The sequence below is a fragment of the Haliotis asinina genome, chromosome 8 (genome assembly GCF_037392515.1).
Source record: "Haliotis asinina isolate JCU_RB_2024 chromosome 8, JCU_Hal_asi_v2, whole genome shotgun sequence".
NCBI classification, from domain to species: domain Eukaryota; kingdom Metazoa; phylum Mollusca; class Gastropoda; order Lepetellida; family Haliotidae; genus Haliotis; species Haliotis asinina.
The window spans coordinates 66,115,408-66,135,289 of record NC_090287.1 but is presented as its reverse complement, the minus strand read 5'-3'; the positions used below and the strand labels follow the sequence as shown (position 1 = coordinate 66,135,289).

The following is a 19,882-nucleotide window of genomic DNA, read 5'->3' as shown; positions in this document are numbered from 1 at the left end:
TGCAACAGACCATTTTGTGTCTTTCATATTCACATAGGATCGCCTACAGGAAGTCTTAGACAAGTGGCAGCAGTATAGAGACTTGCTTGAAGCCACATCACAGTACCTACAGAGTGACTTCAAGATTTGGCTCAATGAAAATGAAGCTGATGTCCCAGACACACTTGACGAGGCACAGGAACAAAGGGAGGCAACTCAGGTGGGCATTAAACGCTTAATTGAAAACAGTATTCATGAGCAATGTACCTACATCACCATTTCATTATTTCCTCTAAAAGGTCACTTCTGATGAAAGATTCATACTTTACAGGGAATGCTGGAGAAACTTACCACCAAGAAGCAGGACCTGTCTGCTTCTGCTCACCGCTGTGAGAACCTTGGTAGTATGGAGAGTTTAGACCAGACAGAATCTGCTCAAGACTCCTCCATCTCCCGCTTGGCGGACAAGGTCAATGCAGAGCTCCAGGCCGCCATCAGTCAGGTGAGCTCAAATAGAACCCACAGGGATGTGTATTTGAGGGATTTTGTGGTGTACACAGAAATGGGTATTGGGGGAGATGTGTAGTGTACACAGAGATGGGTATTGGGTAGATGTGTGATGTACAGAGAGATGGGTATTGGGTAGATGTGTGATTTACACAAGGATGGGTATTGAGGGAGATGTGTGATTTACACAGAGATGGGTATTGGGGAGATGTGTAGTGTACACAGAGATGGGTATTGGGTAGATGTGTGATGTACAGAGAGATGGGTATTGAGGGAGATGTGTGATGTACAGAGAGATGGGTATTGAGGGAGATGTGTGATTTACACAGAGATGGGTATTGGGGGAGATGTGTGATGTACACAGAGATGGGTATTGAGGGAGATGTGTGATGTACACAGAGATGGGTATTGGGGGAGATGTGTGATTTACACAAGGACGGGTATTGAGGGAGATGTGTGATTTACACAGAGATGGGTATTGGGGGAGATGTGTGATTTACACAGAGATGGGTATTGAGGGAGATGTGTGATGTACACAGAGATGGGTATTGGGGGAGATGTGTGATGTACACAGAGATGGGTATTGGGGGAGATGTGTGATTTACACAAGGATGGGTATTGAGGGAGATGTGTGATGTACACAGAGATGGGTATTGGGGGAGATGTGTGATTTACACAAGGATGGGTATTGAGGGAGATGTGTGATGTACAGAGAGATGGGTATTGAGGGAGATGTGTGATGTACACAGAGATGGGTATTGGGGGAGATGTGTGATTTACACAAGGATGGGTATTGAGGGAGATGTGTGATGTACACAGAGATGGGTATTGGGGGAGATGTGTGATTTACACAAGGATGGGTATTGAGGGAGATGTGTGATGTACACAGAGATGGGTATTGGGGGAGATGTGTAGTGTACACAGAGATGGGTATTGAGGGAGATGTGTGATGTACACAGAGATGGGTATTGAGGGAGATGTGTGATTTACACAGAGATGGGTATTGGGGGAGATGTGTAATTTACACAGAGATGGGTATTGGGGGAGATGTGTGATGTACACAGAGATGGGTATTGAGGGAGATGTGTGATTTACACAGAGATGGGTATTGGGGGAGATGTGTGATGTACACAGAGATGGGTATTGGGGGAGATGTGTGGTGTACACAGAGATGGGTATTGGGGGAGATGTGTGATGTACACAGAGATGGGTATTGAGGGAGATGTGTGATTTACACAGAGATGGGTATTGAGGGAGATGTGTGATGTACACAGAGATGGGTATTGAGGGAGATGTGTGATGTACACAGAGATGGGTATTGGGGGAGATGTGTGATTTACACAGAGATGGGTATTGAGGGAGATGTGTGATGTACACAGAGATGGGTATTGAGGGAGATGTGTGATTTACACAGAGATGGGTTTTGAGGGAGATGTGTGGTGTACACAGAGATGGGTATTGGGGGAGATGTGTGATGTACAAAGAGATGGGTATTGGGGGAGATGTGTGATGTACAAAGAGATGGGTATTGAGGGAGATGTGTGATTTACACAGAGATGGGTATTGGGGAGATGTGTGATGTACACAGAGATGGGTATTGGGGAGATGTGTGATTTACACAGAGATGGGTATTGGGGGAGATGTGTGATGTACACAGAGATGGGTATTGGGGGAGATGTGTGATTTACACAGAGATGGGTATTGAGGGAGATGTGTGATGTACACAGAGATGGGTATTGGGGGAGATGTGTGATGTACACAGAGATGGGTATTGGGGGAGATGTGTGATTTACACAGAGATGGGTATTGAGGGAGATGTGTGATGTACACAGAGATGGGTATTGAGGGAGATGTGTGATTTACACAGAGATGGGTTTTGAGGGAGATGTGTGGTGTACACAGAGATGGGTATTGGGGGAGATGTGTGATGTACAAAGAGATGGGTATTGGGGGAGATGTGTGATGTACAAAGAGATGGGTATTGAGGGAGATGTGTGATTTACACAGAGATGGGTATTGGGGAGATGTGTGATGTACACAGAGATGGGTATTGGGGAGATGTGTGATTTACACAGAGATGGGTATTGGGGGAGATGTGTGATGTACACAGAGATGGGTATTGGGGGAGATGTGTGATGTACAAAGAGATGGGTATTGAGGGAGATGTGTGATGTACACAGAGATGGGTATTGAGGGAGATGTGTGATTTACACAGAGATGGGTTTTGAGGGAGATGTGTGGTGTACACAGAGATGGGTATTGAGGGAGATGTGTGATGTACAAAGAGATGGGTATTGGGGGAGATGTGTGATGTACAAAGAGATGGGTATTGAGGGAGATGTGTGATTTACACAGAGATGGGTATTGGGGAGATGTGTGATGTACACAGAGATGGGTATTGGGGAGATGTGTGATTTACACAGAGATGGGTATTGGGGGAGATGTGTGATGTACACAGAGATGGGTATTGGGGGAGATGTGTGATGTACAAAGAGATGGGTATTGAGGGAGATGTGTGATGTACACAGAGATGGGTATTGAGGGAGATGTGTGATTTACACAGAGATGGGTATTGGGGGAGATGTGTGGTGTACACAGAGATGGGTATTGAGGGAGATGTGTGATGTACACAGAGATGGGTATTGGGGGAGATGTGTGATTTACACAGGGATGTTTTATGGAAAGAGTCTTTAGGGAAATCTGAGACATAGTCCACTTTTGTTGTATGTGGTGAGGTACAAGTCTGAGACATAGTCTGTGGTGAGGTACAAGTCTGAGACATAGTCTGTGGTGAGGTACAAGTGGAATTTGAGCCAACATAGTTGCTGAATAATGACCAGCATTGATGTCTGTATCAAAGGTTTTATCAACATCACAATTATCATTAACTGGTCTCTGTAATAATATCAACATAAATAATCCATGTAGATTTAGTGTATCAAATATCTGAAGCGAATGAATATATAACTTTAATTCAATCGGTGTGTAGACTACAAGGGACTGATATAGGAGTGCCTAACAATAAGAGTGGGAACTGATTTCCACCCAGACAAGATGGCTATCTCCCCAGTCAAGGACTGCTGGTGTTGGGTTGCATTAACACTTTCATGGTTTATTAGGCATTTACTCCAGAATCTTTTCAGTAGGTCAGTTAATGTATGCTCATGTACATGAAGGACCTTCCCAATGGATGACATACCAGGAGGCTTCAGCTCAAGGGTAGGACCCAGTCTAAATCCAGTGTCACAGAGGTCTGTTTGTAACATTCTCCTTGGTTCTGTGACTTATAGGTTGAGGCTCGACTGGACAGTTTGCGTGATATGATCAGGAAGTGGGACAATGTGGAGCGTGAGAGAAGCACACTACGGCACTGGCTCCACACAAAGAAGGAGGAGGTGCAGGAGATGGAGCACAAACCAGCCAAGCTGCATGCTGAAGCTGCCGAGATTGACATTGACAGGATAAAGGTGAGTCAGTCATGCCAGCATATGACTGATGTATGGAGGGTCAGTGGTACCCGCACATTATTGGTGTACAGAGGGCAATGGTACCAGCACATCCTTGGTGTATGGTGGGCAATGGTACAGCACATTACTGATGTATGGAGGGCAATAGTACCAGCAAATCATTGGTGTATGGAGGGTCATTGGTACCAGCACATCATTGCTGTATGGATGGCAATAGTACCAGCACATCACTAGTGTATGGATGGCAATGGTGCCAGCACATCACTGGTGTATGGAGGCCATTAGTACCAGCACATCATTGGTGTATGTAGGGTCAGTGGTACCAGCCTATGACTGAAGTAAGTAGGGTCAGTGGTACCAGCCTATGACTGATGTATGTAGGGTCAGTGGTACCAGTCTATGACTGATGTATGTAGGGTCAGTGGTACCAGCCTGTGACTGATGTATGTAGGGTCAGTTGTCCCAGCCTATGACTGATGTATGTAGGGTCAGTGGTACCAGCCTAAGACTGATGTATGTAGGGTCAGTGGTACCAGCCTATGACTGATGTATGTAGGGTCAGTGGTACCAGCCTATGACTGAAGTAAGTAGGATCAGTTGTCCCAGCCTATGACTGATGTATGTAGGGTCAGTGGTACCAGTCTATGACTGATGTATGAAGGGTCAGTGATACCAGCCTGTGACTGATGTATGTAGGGTCAGTGATACCAGCCTGTGACTGATGTATGTAGGGTCAGTGGTACCAGCCTATGACTGATGTATATAGGACCAGTGGTACCAGCCTATGACTGATGTATGTAGGGTCAATGATACCAGCCTATGACTGATGTATGTAGGGTCAGTGGTACTAGCCTATGACTGATGTATGTAGGGTCAGTGGTACCAGCCTATGACTGATGTATGTAGGGTCAGTGGTACCAGCCTATGACTGATGTATGTAGAGTCAGTGGTACTAGCCTATGACTGATGTATGTAGGGTCAGTGGTACCAGCCTATGACTGATGTATGTAGGGTCAGTGGTACCAGCCTCTGACTGATGTATGTAGGGTCAGTGATACCAGCCTATGACTGATGTATGTAGGGTCAGTGGTACCAGCCTATGACTGATGTATGTAGGGTCAGTGATACCAGCCTATGACTGATGTATGTAGGGTCAGTGGTACCAGCCTATGACTGATGTATGTAGGGTCAGTGATACCAGCCTGTGACTGATGTATGTAGGGTCAGTGATACCACCTATGACTGAAGTATGTAGGGTCAGTGGTACCAGCCTATGACTGATGTATGTAGGGTCAGTGGTACCAGCCTGTGACTGATGTATGTAGGGTCAGTGGTACCAGCCTGTGACTGATGTATGTAGGGTCAGTGGTACCAGCCTGTGACTGATGTATGTAGGGTCAGTGGTACCAGCCTGTGACTGATGTATGTAGGGTCAGTGGTACCAGCCTGTGACTGATGTATGTAGGGTCAGTGGTACCAGCCTGTGACTGATGTGTGTAGGGTCAGTGATACCAGCCTATGACTGATGTATGTAGGGTCAGTGATAAAAGCCTATGACTGATGTATGTAGGGTCAGTGATACCAGCCTATGACTGATGTATGTAGGGTCAGTGGTACCAGCCTATGACTGATGTATGTAGGGTCAGTGATACCAGCCTGTGACTGATGTATGTAGGGTCAGCGGTACCAGCCTGTGACTGATGTATGTAGGGTCAGTGATACCAGCCTATGACTGATGTATGTAGGGTCAGTGATAAAAGCCTATGACTGATGTATGTAGGGTCAGTGATACCAGCCTATGACTGATGTATGTAGGGTCAGTGGTACCAGCCTATGACTGATGTATGTAGGGTCAGTTGTCCCAGCCTATGACTGATGTATGTAGGGTCAGTGGTACCAGCACATCATTTATGGATTGACTGTATGTTTCTTTCGTTGACTGAGGTATGAAACTAAAAACCAATGTGCAAACTGTATAATTCTGCGTAGTGGATTCTTAGAAAAGTTTGCACTTTATTTTTTAGTTTCATACGTTAGTGCAACGAAAGAAATACACAGTCAATTCTTATAATTAAATTCAACAACAAATACTATTGGCTTTCAACTATATTTCTTTAAACATAATCAAATTCATTGAAACAGGTATCTTTGTTACCTCCGATAAACAATTTCAATATAAGAATTCTGTAATGGTGTGACATGATTTAGGTGACTCATTTACATAAAATGACACGCCTACCAAACCATTAGCCAATCAGCATAGAGCACCCCCAAACTGCTGTCAATTAACCAAGCTAACATCAGGTGGCGAATCAGAACGGAACAACACAACGTGACGCATTCCGGTAACAGCAAAGTTTCAAGTTCAAACATTTGAATTATTACCAGCGTACTGAAAGACTCAGTTTGAAAAGTGAGCATTGGAAATGAAGCCCAATGACATGAAGTTAGTGGAACTGAGATTGTTAGTGGCAGCAGTATTTGCGCAAGTGGAAAGAGACTGTGATGTGACTCGGATTGTAATGCCATGAACTGATGTTCCATTGTGCGCATGCTCTTGTCGAGGCGTTACAACGTTATTAATGCTCACGGATAATTTTGAGTTGTTTGTTTATGTTAACCACAGTGTATCACTTCAATGTTTATCCTAAGTTCATTAGGGTACCTGAGTGTAAGGGAATTCCTTCGCCATGTAAAGGTATTCCCCGACATTCCTCAGTTCCGAAAGTAGTCCGGTTTGGTGGGCGTGGCTTAGCTTTTTAGATTCATTGGGAAATGAAATCAAAAGGAATGTTCCCAGTTAACCAATCAGATTGACAGAATTTTAATGAACACAATAGAAATTTTAATTTATTGGTGTATGGAGGGTCAGTGGTACCAGCCCATGACTGATGTATGTAGGGTCAGTGGTACCAGCACATCACTGGAGGGCCACTGGTACCAAGAACCAATTACTGAATTTTGTTACGGAAGGAGTGTGTATGTGTGCATGCATGTGTAGTGGGTAGGTGTGCTATATTTGTATGAGGTTTAGTGATAGTTCTTCATTGAATGCTGGTTGCTACAGGCCTTGCGGGACGAGGTTGTTGCTCGTGGTCCGGCCATAGAGAGCTTCGTTTCCCAGTATCGGAGTCTCACCCAACACAACCCAAGTCTGGCAGACCCTGTGGTGCAGGCAGTCCGGGAAGACTGGGAGGAGCTGATTGGTCAGCTTGACAATCTCCTGGCCAACCGAGAACAAGCTCTCATAGACACACGGGAACTACAGAATCACAATGATACCATGGATGAGGACCTGGAGAACTATGCTCGTGCACTGGAGAGGATGGACAAGTCTGATGCTGCCGTTGAGCACAAGGCGGTGCAGATGAAGGTATGTGTGATAGGGAGTATCATGTAGACCTCACCAAACTCACAGTGTGGACATGATCACTAACATAGTAGCTTGTTGCATGCATTTTGTCCAGGAGAAGCCTGCAGAAGTAGTATCGTGGTGTCACTGCTCCACAGTAGTAATGGCAGGAGTAAGAGGGTCCAGCCCTCATGTCATAGGGTCTGTTCCTGTCCCGGACACGGTAAGTCTTCACTCTGCACCCTGCAGCGCACAAGGAGAAAATGCATGCACAAGTAGGTCTGTTTGGTTTCCAACAGTTGGTAGTGATGTAGAAACTAGTTGCCTACTTGCTTTGCATGCAGTTATATTGTTCAGTTAAATGAATTGTCTTTGATTTGATGAATATAAATCCATTTGTCCAGCCCCCTTCATCCAATCTAACAGATCACATGTCACCATTTCTTTCACCTGAGCTGAGGTCCCTCAAAGGATGGTTGAGTCTACATTCAGTGACAGCAACCCATGTATATGGCTCCACTGTGTATATCTCCTTATAGCCACCCAGGAGAGGGTATATATCGGTATAACCATCCAGGACAGGGTGTATCTTGGTATAACAACCCAGGACAAGAAAGTGGCACTAGTTCATGAAATGGCTTCTTGAGGATATGTCTTCACTCAGATCATTGGGAGACATGAATAGGGTTTCTGTGTTGAATGAGATCACACGAATACAACCAGGTCTTGAGGTGGTCATGGGCAGGTCTTGAATCAGTTCGGAGCTGTAATGTGTTCCTCATGGCTACTAGTTTCAGGGCAAGCGTTGTAAATTGCATCATGTCAATTGCACACAAGTGCTGACTCCAGTAGGGCCTTGGAGACTGTTAACAGATCCTTACTTTGGCCATTGTTCCCTGTGTCCTGAGTTGGGAAAAAAATCAGTGGGGTGTTTGTTGGCAATATGAGAATGGGTGGGAATTAAATATCTGAGATAATCCCTTCCACCACTCATTATGTGGGGATTGGGTAAGGATTATCTTGTAATCTAGCATTGTGTTGTGTGTCATTCCCAGTCTGTGTCTATAATCTTAGCTCACTAGCCTCATTGTCATCTCATTAACCACGTGGCTAGCCAGCTTTCGGATTGTTGTCACCGTATTTACCAATGCGCGAAGGAAGGGTCCGCTGCCTTCCTCGATCGAGGTTCCTCGTGAATACTACAAGACTTGTCACTTGCTTGATATCTGGCTGAGGAGAGATGACTGGAGCCAGGCAGATGTGTCCAGGTACTGAAACAGCTACTTCTACAACTACTTCTACAACTACTTCTGCAACTACTACACATGAGTAGGTGCTGCATGCGGCTTGGTCCTCCTCCCCCGTGTATGTGTGTCCCTGCATGTGATGGCCGCCGACCTGTGTGTGTTTCCTGAGGTTGTCTCATGGTGTAGCAGTATAACACAAGCAGTCCTTGCTCTAACACCTGCATGTGTATCATGTAGCCAGCTTCTCTCTTACCCTCAGTGGGCCATTGTCATCCACCATACTCTCCTGTCAACTCACTCACTCACCCTGTAAGCATGTCAACTCCCTCCTTCTCTAACTCACTCACTCACTCACACTGACCCTGACTCCTGTGAACCAGCCCCAGAATAGGTCCAGTAAGATTTGTCATGTCACTGAACTGCTGCAGATGCATATGTTGTTTAGGTAGTGGAACAAACAAGCATATTGAAGATTTATAAACTCATTTAATGTATTTGACATAGTGTTTCTATTGAGCTTTCTGTGGACTATTAAATATTAAACAATAAAGATTTCCTGGAGAGGTCTGCTGTAGGCTAGGCGGCAATGTTTGTAAGGACACTTTACTATAGCTCCTGTGACTGCAGCCACCTGGAACATGAATCAATATCAATGTCAAGTCAGCTTCAGCAGAATGTTCAATAATCAGTACATCAATGAGTATTGAATACTCCTGTAAGCCAGGGTTTTGTGTGCTGCCTTCAGGTCTGCCAGCCACAGGGCAAATTTCCACCACTTTGTGATACGACAGTTATACTATATCTACTATTAATACTCCCTATTATGAATGAGGCTGTGATTACTCATGACTGGCAGGCAATAGGACTTCCCTCCACCCAGGTGCGTGTATAGACTTGCGCTGGTTCACAGGATTAGAGGTATTTTGTAGTAGTTCCACTGGAGCAGTGGAGGGTGAGTACTATAGTGCACTCCCCTTAGTATGTGGATTCACATTGCACTTTACACTACCCCATAACAGGTGTACCAAGGTAAATCACACCTTGACTGAAACCTCACCCCTCCCAAAACCTTCGTTGAATTGCACCTCCACCGCATCCCAACTTCATCCCATCGAGTGCTGAATGACCCTCTCTTTCACTGATTTATGCAAACATTCCGCACCCACTCCCGCACTCCTATCCCTCCCACACCCACCACCCGTCACCTTCCACCTCTCTCCTCACTCCAATCCCACCCTCCACCCTCACCTCCTCACCCCCACCCCTACCCCTCACCTCACCCCCACCTCTCAACTCTGACCATCATGTAGTGCCAGTTCCAAGTGCTTGTTATCATGTGCCTGCTGCCACGACTTTATCTGCCTATCTATGGTATTGTGATCTGCCTGTCTATGGTACTGTGACCTGTCTGTCAGCCTGTGCATGGTATTGTGAACTGTCTTTCTTCCTGTGCGTGGTATGGTGACCTGTGCCCTGTTCTGTTGGCCCACTGCAGTTACTTCTCAATCTGACAAGGCAGGTTAGAATGTAATGTAATAACTTTACTACAACTACCACAACTACCACTACTACTACTACTCTATGCAAAGCAAGCTTGCAACTGCTGTGGTACTTATGTTGAGTGTACCAGCGATGTGTTTTGTCGCTGCTGTTGCTGTTTGTGTGTCTGTGTGCTGCTGTTTATGCTGTTGTCGTCACCACTGGACAACCTTGTACCTGGGAGTGTCTGTAGGATTGTGAGAGGTGGGCCATCTCAGTAGGTAGTAGACTACAGCTTTGTTTTTGATAGGACCTTTCTAATATTTTGCTGGGATGCTAAACAGTATGACAGCTGCTCTGTAGTACAGTCTGTGCTGTGGTGGAATCTATGCCCCAGTACAGATCAGTGCCACTAGTAAATTACTTCCAGACTGGAACATCATGTCTAGAGGAACAACCACAAGATGCTTTAAATCAACATTAGGAGCAAATGCAGCTGTTAATAGGGCAATCAATTCTTGGCAGAAATGTATTTGAGAAAGTGTTAAGGGTCTTAATTCCATATTTTATGACCTTGAAATTCCAGTATAATTATGGGAACAGGCTGCTTTTGTATTCATTCCTATGTATTTATATAATGTGCATGTATATACAGATATGACTGAACCTCTGACTGGCATGACTAAACCATTGACTGGTATGATGCAACGACTGATTGGAATGATTGAACCTCTGACTAGAATGATTGAGCCACTGACCGGTATGACTGAAACTCTGACTTGAATAATTGAACCACTGACTGGAATGATTGAACCACTGACTGGCATGATTGAACCTCTGACTAGAATGATTGAACCACCATTGACTGGCATGATTGAACCACTGACCGGCATGATTGAACCTCTGACTGGAATGGTTAAATCATTCACTGGCATGATTGAACCACTGACTAGAATGATTCAACCACCATTCACTGGCATGACTGAACCTCTCACTGGAATGAATGAACCACTGACTGGCATGATTGAACCTCTGACTGGAATGACTGAACCATTCACTGGCATGATTGAACCTTTGACTAGAATGATTGAACCACTGACTGGAATGATTGAACCACTGACTGAAACGAGTGAACCATTGACTGCAATGATTCCACCTCTGACTGGAATGATTGAACCACTGACTAGAGTGATTGAACCTCTGACTGGCATGATTGAGCCTCTGACTAGAATGATTGAACCACCATTGACTGGCATGATTGAACCACTGACTGGCATGATTGAACCTCTGACTGGAATTATTAAACCATTCACTGGTATGATTGAAGCACTGACTAGAATGATTGAACCACCATTGACTGGCATGACTGAACCTCTCACTGGAATTATTGAACCATTCACTGGCATGATTGAACCTCTGACTAGAATGATTGAACCACTGACTGGAATGATTGAACCATTGACTGGAACGAATGAACCATTGACTGGAATGATTGAACCACTGACCGGCATGATTGAACCTCTGACTGGAATGGTTAAATCATTCACTGGCATGATTAAAGCACTGACTAGAATGATTGAACCACCATTCACTGGCATGACTGAAGCACTGATGGGCATAATTGAACCTCTGACTTGAATGATTGAACCATTCACTGGCATGATTGAACCTCTGACTAGAATGTTTGAACCACTGACTGGAATGATTGAACCTCTGACTGGAATGATTGAACCTCTGACTAGAATGATTGAACCACTGACTGGAATGATTGAACCACTGACTGGAATGATTGAACCACTGACTGGCATGATTGAACCACTGACTGGAATGATTGAACCACTGACTGGAATGATTGAACCACTGACTGGAATGATTGAACCTCTGACTAGAATGATTGAACCACTGACTGGAATGATTGAACCATTAACTGGAATGAATGAACCATTGACTGGAATGATTGACCCACTGACTGGAATGATTGAACCACTGACTGGCATGATTGAACCACTGACTGGAATGATTGAACCACTGACTGGAATGAATGAACCACTGACTGGAATGATTGAACCACTGACTGGAATGATTGAACCTCTGACTAGAATGATTGAACCACTGACTGGAATGATTGAACCATTGACTGGAATGAATGAACCATTGACTGGAATGATTGAACCACTGACTGGAATGATTGAACCACTGACTGGAATGATTGAACCTCTGACTAGAATGATTGAACCACTGACTGGAATGATTGAACCATTGACTGGAACGAATGAACCATTGACTGGAATGATTGAACCACTGACTGGAATGATTGAACCATTGACTGGAACGAATGAACCACTGACTGGAATGATTGAACCACTGACTGGAATGATTGAACCTCTGACTGGAATGATTGAACCACTGACTAGAATGATTTGAACCACTGACTGGCATGATTGAACCACTGACTGGAATGATTGAACCACTGACTGGAATGATTGAACCTCTGACTGGAATGATTGAACCACTGACTGGAATGATTGAACCATTGACTGGAACGAATGAACCATTGACTGGAATGATTGAACCACTGACTGGCATGATTGAACCACTGACTGGAATGATTGAACCTCTGACTGGAATGATTGAACCTCTGACTAGAATGATTGAACCTCTGACCGGAATGATTGAAGCACTGATGGGCATAATTGAACCTCTGACCGGAATGATTGAAGCACTGATGGGCATATTTGAACCTCTGACTAGAATGATTGAACCACTGACTGGCATGATTGAACCTCTGACTAGAATGTTTGAACCACCATTGACTGGAATGATTGAACCACTGACTGGAATGATTGAACCTCTGACTAGAATGATTGAACCACTGATTGGAATGATTCAACCACTTACTGGAATGATTGAACCACTGACTAGAATGATTGAACCATTTACTGGCATGATTGAACCACTGACTGGCATGATTGAACCACTGACTGGATTGATTGAACCACTGACTGGATTGATTGAACCACTGACTGGAATGATTGAACCGCTGACTGGAATGATTGAGTCCTGACTGGAATGATTGAGCCACTGACCGGAAAGACTGAACCCCAGACTGGAATGGTTGAATTTTTGCAGTGATTGAACCACTGACTGGAATGATTTGCAATGATTGAACCACTTACTGGAATGATTAAACCTCTGACTAGAATGACTGAACCGCCAAATCCTTGGACTGACATGTTTGATTCAGAAGGAAGATACATTAGCTTTTGAAGGACAGAAGCTAGAGACATTAGCTCTAGAAGGATCTAGAAGCACTAGCCTTCAAAGGACATAAGTGAGAGACATTAGCCTTTGAAGGACAGAAGCTAGAAGCACTAGCCTTCAAAGGACCTAAGTAAGAGACATTAGCCTTTGAAAGACAGAAGTAATATACATTAGTCTTTAAAGGACAGAAGTAAGATAAATTAGCCTTTGAAGGACTGGAGCTAGAGACATTAGCTTTAGAAGAAGCTAGAGACATTGGACTGCCAGGAATGGGGTTTATTAGACTGCCAGGCATGGGGTTCATTGAACTTCTAGGTATGGGGTTGTTACAGTCCCAGTGATGGAGTTTATTAGACTGACAGGTATGAGGCTTATTGGACTGACCATTGTGGGGTTGTTGCGGTGCCAGGTATGGGGTTGTTACAGTGCCATTAATTTGTGTCTATTAGACTGACAGGTACGAGGTTGTTACACTGCCAGACATGGGGTTTATTGGACTTCTAGGTATGGGTTTGTTACACTACTAGGCATGGTGTTTATTAGACTGCCAGGTATGGGATTGTTACAATGGGTATGGGTTTTTTTAGACTGACAGGTATGGGGTTTGTTGGACTGACAGGTGTGGGGTTGTTACAGTGCCAGGTATGGGGGTGTTACATTGCCAGGTATAGGGTTGTTACAGTGCCAGGTGTGGGGTTGTTATATTTCCAGGTATGGGGTTGTTACACTGCCAGTTATGGGGTTGTTACACTGCCAGTTATGGGGTTTATTAAAATGACAGGTATGGTTGTTACTTTGCCAGGTATGGGGTTTATTGGACAGCCAGGTACAGGGTTGTTACTTTGCCAGGTATGGGGTTTATTGGACAGCCAGGTACAGGGTTGTTACACTGCCAGGGATGGGATTTATTAGACTGACGGGTTCAAGGTTGTTACACTGCCAGGCATGGAGTTTATTGGGCTTCCAGGTATGGGGTTGTTACAGTGCCAGGTATGGGGTTGTTTCACTGCCAGTGTATGGGGTTTATTAGACTGCCAGGTATGCGATTGTTTCACTGCTTTATATGGGTATGTTTGACTGCCAGGTACATGGTTGTTTCGCTGTCAGGTATGATGTATGTGGTCAACAGCTGTGTTGCTGTTTGATTTGATTTTACGTGTGCTTCAGTTACTTAATTAACCTGGTTTTCTTTTTCCCAACAGCCACAGCGCCGACGATGCCGCTCAACACAGACACCCAGTTCATCACGCAATGTATTTGACTCATTTGATTCGGACACAGATGGTTTTGACACCTTTGGTCCAAAACGACCAAGGGGGCCCCCAGCACCAAAGGGTGGTGGATTTCCTGGTACCAGAGGTCGACTGCTGCCAACCACACCCCGTGCACATAATCGCAGTCTGAATCGTAGTCTGAATCACAGTCTGAACCGCTCACGCCGTTTGGACCGGGACTTGAAGAAAGGAGGTGCTTCTGCCCTTGTTGATTCAGACAGTGAGGAGTCTGGTTATGGTGACACAGTTGGGGAGACCATGCATGCATCAAGCTTTGACACACATCTTGATGAACCGTCTGATTGGATGGGCTCGGAGACTCTACAGGAGGACCCCTCTGTTTTTGCAGACTCAGATACAGAGTCCAATGCTAGTTTTGTCACAGGAATTTTCCTCCCCATCAATCCTGAAGATTTGTGTCATCGCAGCTCCCAGACTCCTGGCCATGCCCGCACTCAGACAGACAGCTCCATGTTTGGACGTGGTCCCCGGACAGTTGAGACACAAACAGAAGAAGGATTAGGGAGTCGTGAAATCCACACTTCCAACACATCCCTGCAGTCTATTGGAGCCCAGACAAAGAAACACAGTCGATCACGTGCAAACCTCCTGCGGTCCATCTTGTCAGATGTCAAAGAAATAAAGAAGCAACAAGGCTTGACTTCTGCCAACACCAGCATGAGAGATGACATATCTGTTTCCTCAGCCACAACCATACGCAAAGAAACATTGCAATCTCTCTATAATGATGTCAGCACCCTTAAAAATGCTGGTCGCCATGGAAATGCCACAACCCAGACATCTAGTCAACAAGGTACTCAGACGTCTGAGCGACTGTTTCCTGAAGGGGATCACATGCTTAATGCACGACGAGGGCGCTTCAGTGATCTCATGGATGAAGTGAGACATATGCGTGGTTCTCAACACACTTCAGTGAAAGTGTCTGAGTCAAGACAAAGTGTAATGGACTCCCCCAGCACTGTCCCCCGAACTACCCCTGCAAGATTTGATTCTCCCCAACCACTGAGTGCAGAACCAGCTTTAGCTGCAGATCCAGGAGCTGGTGCTAGTGCCCCAACCAATGCCTACCTGAATGGATATGCGGGTCTGCCCCAGCCAGGATATCAGGCCTACCCAGGTGCAGCAGCCATGCCTGGTCAATATGTCCAGACTTTCCCCGGAGCTGCAGCCATGGCAGGGTCTTCTGGGGCTTACTCAACCATGGGGAGACGACGAGTAACCCAGGAGGAACTCAATGCTATAAGCAGTCGACTTGATCGACTTCGAAGCTATCAGGTACCGCCAAGGAGATCTCCATCTGAACACACTGTTACATTTCAACAAGAGTCTCGCCGGGTATTGCCAGAGCCACCTCGACGACCTCATAGATATCGTGTTCGTGAGTTCGTTCACTCCTACGATGATATGGACCTAATGTCTCAGGATGCAGAGTTCCACCGTCACACACGCACATCACATTCCCGCCGACATCATTCATCCTCTTATGGAAACTTGATGGGTCGCTATCACCTTGATGATGCCCTAGATGAAGCTGCTGCCACTGCCAGGCAACTCAAGAACATGTCTTCCAAGATGAAACGAAATCTTCGTGATGAACTTAATCGATACTGATAACGTCTATTCTCATTGATGATATGATGCTGTGACAATGACAATATATTGCCATATTCCTTCCTGGATCAAGGAAGGAAACCCCAGATCCCAATCCTGATATACTCGATGAAGATCACTAAGTCAAAACAACATGTCATAATAACATCAGTATTAGATTGTGATGAAATCACTTGTTACAAGATAGCCAGTCTGTGCTGGTTGTTCATGTCATCATATTGCTTATGGTTGTCTATTGGTCAAGAATTACAACATCTGAAGTTGTCAGATTCCTTCCTGATTATCTTTCCTGAACTTCAGGGCAACATTGTCTATTGTTTGACATACTGTGATTATTTGATGACTGTTGTTGAATTTTCGTTCAATACACAATTGTTCAGTCTACCACTGATTGCCATCTGACTTTGTCTGTGATTCACATTATTGTTAACTTACATCTGTGATATGCACTTAATAGTCTCTGTATTTAGAGATCACCGTCCAGTTACTTAGTATTGTATATGTTATTTATGAGCTTGACAACCAGCATCTATGTTGAATGCTTTGAAGCTGTTTTGATGGACATTCCAGTGTTATACTCTGTGGATCATAGTTTCTGTTTAGTAGTGTTAAGTTGAAAGTTTGGTAGCAGTGCTGGAGTCCTGAGATATTTTGAGATGTAACATCGGTGTTGACGGCTGTAATGTATTGTGGACGTTGTAACTGTCTCATACAGAAGAGATCTGACTGCCCTAAGTGCCACATTATGGTTCTGGTCAGTGTATTTTGTGTGATTCCACTGTACACAGTGATCAAGTTATCAATGATGTATTTGCCAAACGTGATTGTGTAGGTTCCAATAATGAAATCAAAATATTAGAAGTGTGCTCATATACATATATAGCTATCATAGTGAACAGGTATTTTATGTCCGTCCAGTAGTAGTGTAGCGTCCAACAGTTTTGTCCAAATACCTCTACTAACAGTGTTACAACAGTGTTACAACTGTGTTACAACAGTGTTACCACAGCGATCCCTCTCCCCGAACATGCTTCCACGGCATGCTTCCTTCAGTTACCTCCCTTTTTTCTGGGGGCACTGGGCATGATTGTAATGAATGATATACACATATTTATATTTACACATGTATATTTTATGAGTAATTATCATTTATTTTTACAATTTCACTTAGTCACCTATGTTCTTTATTTGTTATTAAATAAAATATTCTCCTACCAAGGTGTTTCTTGTTGAATGTGATGTGTGCACTCTGTGTGGGTTGTAGGCTGCGCCTGGTGCTTACATGTATTAACATAAAGAATTAACACATGTACAACTTGCAAACTAAAATAGACAATGCATCTTCAATTAATGTTTTTTTAGATACATGCTTTTAGAAGTCGGCCATATTTTCATAGTGAAATAGTGGTTTCATCCCAACCCTCATCCCAGTGATTACTGTCATGTACGGCATTGACTAGGATCAGTTGTCTTCAAACTCCTTGACTAGGATCAGTTGTCTCCAAGTCCTTGACTAGGATCGGCTGTCTTGATAGGCCTTGAATGAGATTAGTCGTTTTGAAAGGCCTTAAATGAGGTCAGTTGCCTCGAAACTCATTGTCAGGGATCAGTTGTTTTGAAAGGCCTTGGCCCACTTGCACAGAGCAGACTTAGTTACAATCAATCTAAGGCCCCTACAATCAACTTTACAATCACCATACATTTGCCCTAATTCACTTGCACAGAGACAATCTTAGCGCGAATGTAAGTCGGCATGAATTTAAGATCGCGATTTTAACTAAGATTGAAGTCTTCAAAGGTGGAATCAGGAATTTCTTAAACTTGGATAGTATGTTGCACACATCATAAGTGGAACTGGTTACTGCACACAACTGACATGCCTTCTTCAATCGCACCTTGCAGAATTCTAAAAAAAAAACAATCCCCAAACCCCACAAATCTTTGAAGGAAATGATAATGTTGAAGATAACATGTATAATCACTTGTACCCCGTGGGATATTCTCTAGTTTTTCTACATTCTAACTTGATTTATGAACGAAGAATGTGATACTGCAACCACAGAAATATCATGTTTTATGAAAATATTTAAATGCAAACAAATACATTAATAAATTTGGGTCTTGTGTTATTGACCTAATAATCATGAAAATCAAAAAGTAGCATATAAACATAATTTCCTTATGATATAACACCTAAATGTGTCATGATTTGTCAATGGCTGTCGGTGTAACATAGTTTGGCATCTTGTTGGTGTTAATTGGAGTAAAGTCCCAAATATATCCAACAAGAGGTAGATTTGTAAAGATATGAAAGGGTGACATGACTGTGGGAGTCTTCCATGTGTGTTGAGTAGGTTGTTAAATTCTTATTCACAGAATGTTAATTATTTTATGCTATTCTGTTTTTTATTTTTTATTGTGAAAAAACTTTTTATACTAATTTCATATGCCTCAGCAAGTCTATTTTCCTGTTTGAAGAATACTTGTATTATATTTAAAATGCATAGATTAAAACTATTGTCTCTTGTCAGATTCAATTTTAGATTTAAGTAGTAGAAAGAAACATAAATTTGTACATTATCTAACTGTAGATTATTTTAATGATAAACTAAGACAAAATTATTGACACAAACATAACCAGGAAGAAATATATGTGGAGATCTGTGCTGTCACAACCTGACATACATTGTATTTAGGTGTGGCAGATTTTATGGCAACGGCATAAGCCAAGGGAAACCACTCTCATTATGTGTAAAAAGTAAGTTATTGAAAAGGGTCATGGCCACTACTAGTCACATGCAGACAGTTTTCGTTACTATCCTTTCCTTGTTTATCAAAAAGGTATGGTGATCAAACTTTTTGCAACACTGAATTGGATGAGAATTGTCTTGAAAGGCCTTTCATATAAACCATGATACCTTGAAAGAAAAAGTTGTGATTCATTAACTTGTAAAATAGTTAATAGCAGAGGTAGCACCAATTTTCACACCAGTGTTAGCATGGGCTGTGAGCAGTCTGACTGGTATCTACTGATTCCTCTACATGTCATGTACACTGATTATTCACTCACTCACTCTCACTCACTCACTCACTCACTCACTCACTCATGCTGGCTTAAACGCAGGAAACTTTATGTTTGTAAAATGATCTAAATAACAACATTATTATAACACATCATTCAATTACTTACTAATTTCAATGGAAGACACTTCACACATCAGTGACAGCAACTTACTGGAATAAAAGACATCAAAGTTATAACTCCATGAGTGCCATCAATCATCACTGAAGAATGCCTGTGCAAGATACACATTAAGTCTTGCAGTCTAGCCCAGTTGTTCTTGGTTCATCAGTCTCATTGATGTCAGTTCCTGGCTGACAACGATCAATACAATGTTGTAATGGTGGGATGGTGATGAAGCCAGACCCAGGGACGGCAGGAGATTCTGGAACAAAGATGTTTCCAGAGGGTGAGAGGAACAAGAGCGTTGACTGAGGTTGAGATGTGCCTGAGATCATTGGGGTTCAGTGCCTCTGAAGTGTTATGGCTGGGCGCGAGTGGCCAACAATAGTGATGTCAGTGAAATGAATGTGGAGAACCCCCAAAATGTTTGATTGTGGCCACAGTGGCAGCAGGGTGGCAAGGATGCTGTCTAAGGCCTGGTGTTGTGTGGCCCTGGCCTC

The 19,882-nt window shown here is 43.7% G+C and overlaps 1 protein-coding gene across 2 annotated transcripts in view; it reads left to right on the top strand.

The window, feature by feature from the left end:
- Positions 1-19,882, top strand: part of LOC137293555 (muscle-specific protein 300 kDa-like) — a 210,871-nt gene that overhangs the window by 118,776 nt on the left and 72,213 nt on the right. For both annotated transcript variants that reach the window (XM_067824182.1, XM_067824181.1), the window contains exons 78-81: positions 38-199; positions 311-481; positions 3,777-3,953; positions 7,021-7,326. In XM_067824182.1, coding sequence (XP_067680283.1) covers positions 38-199; positions 311-481; positions 3,777-3,953; positions 7,021-7,326 — 816 coding nt within the window. The remainder of the gene's footprint in view (positions 1-37; positions 200-310; positions 482-3,776; positions 3,954-7,020; positions 7,327-19,882) is intronic.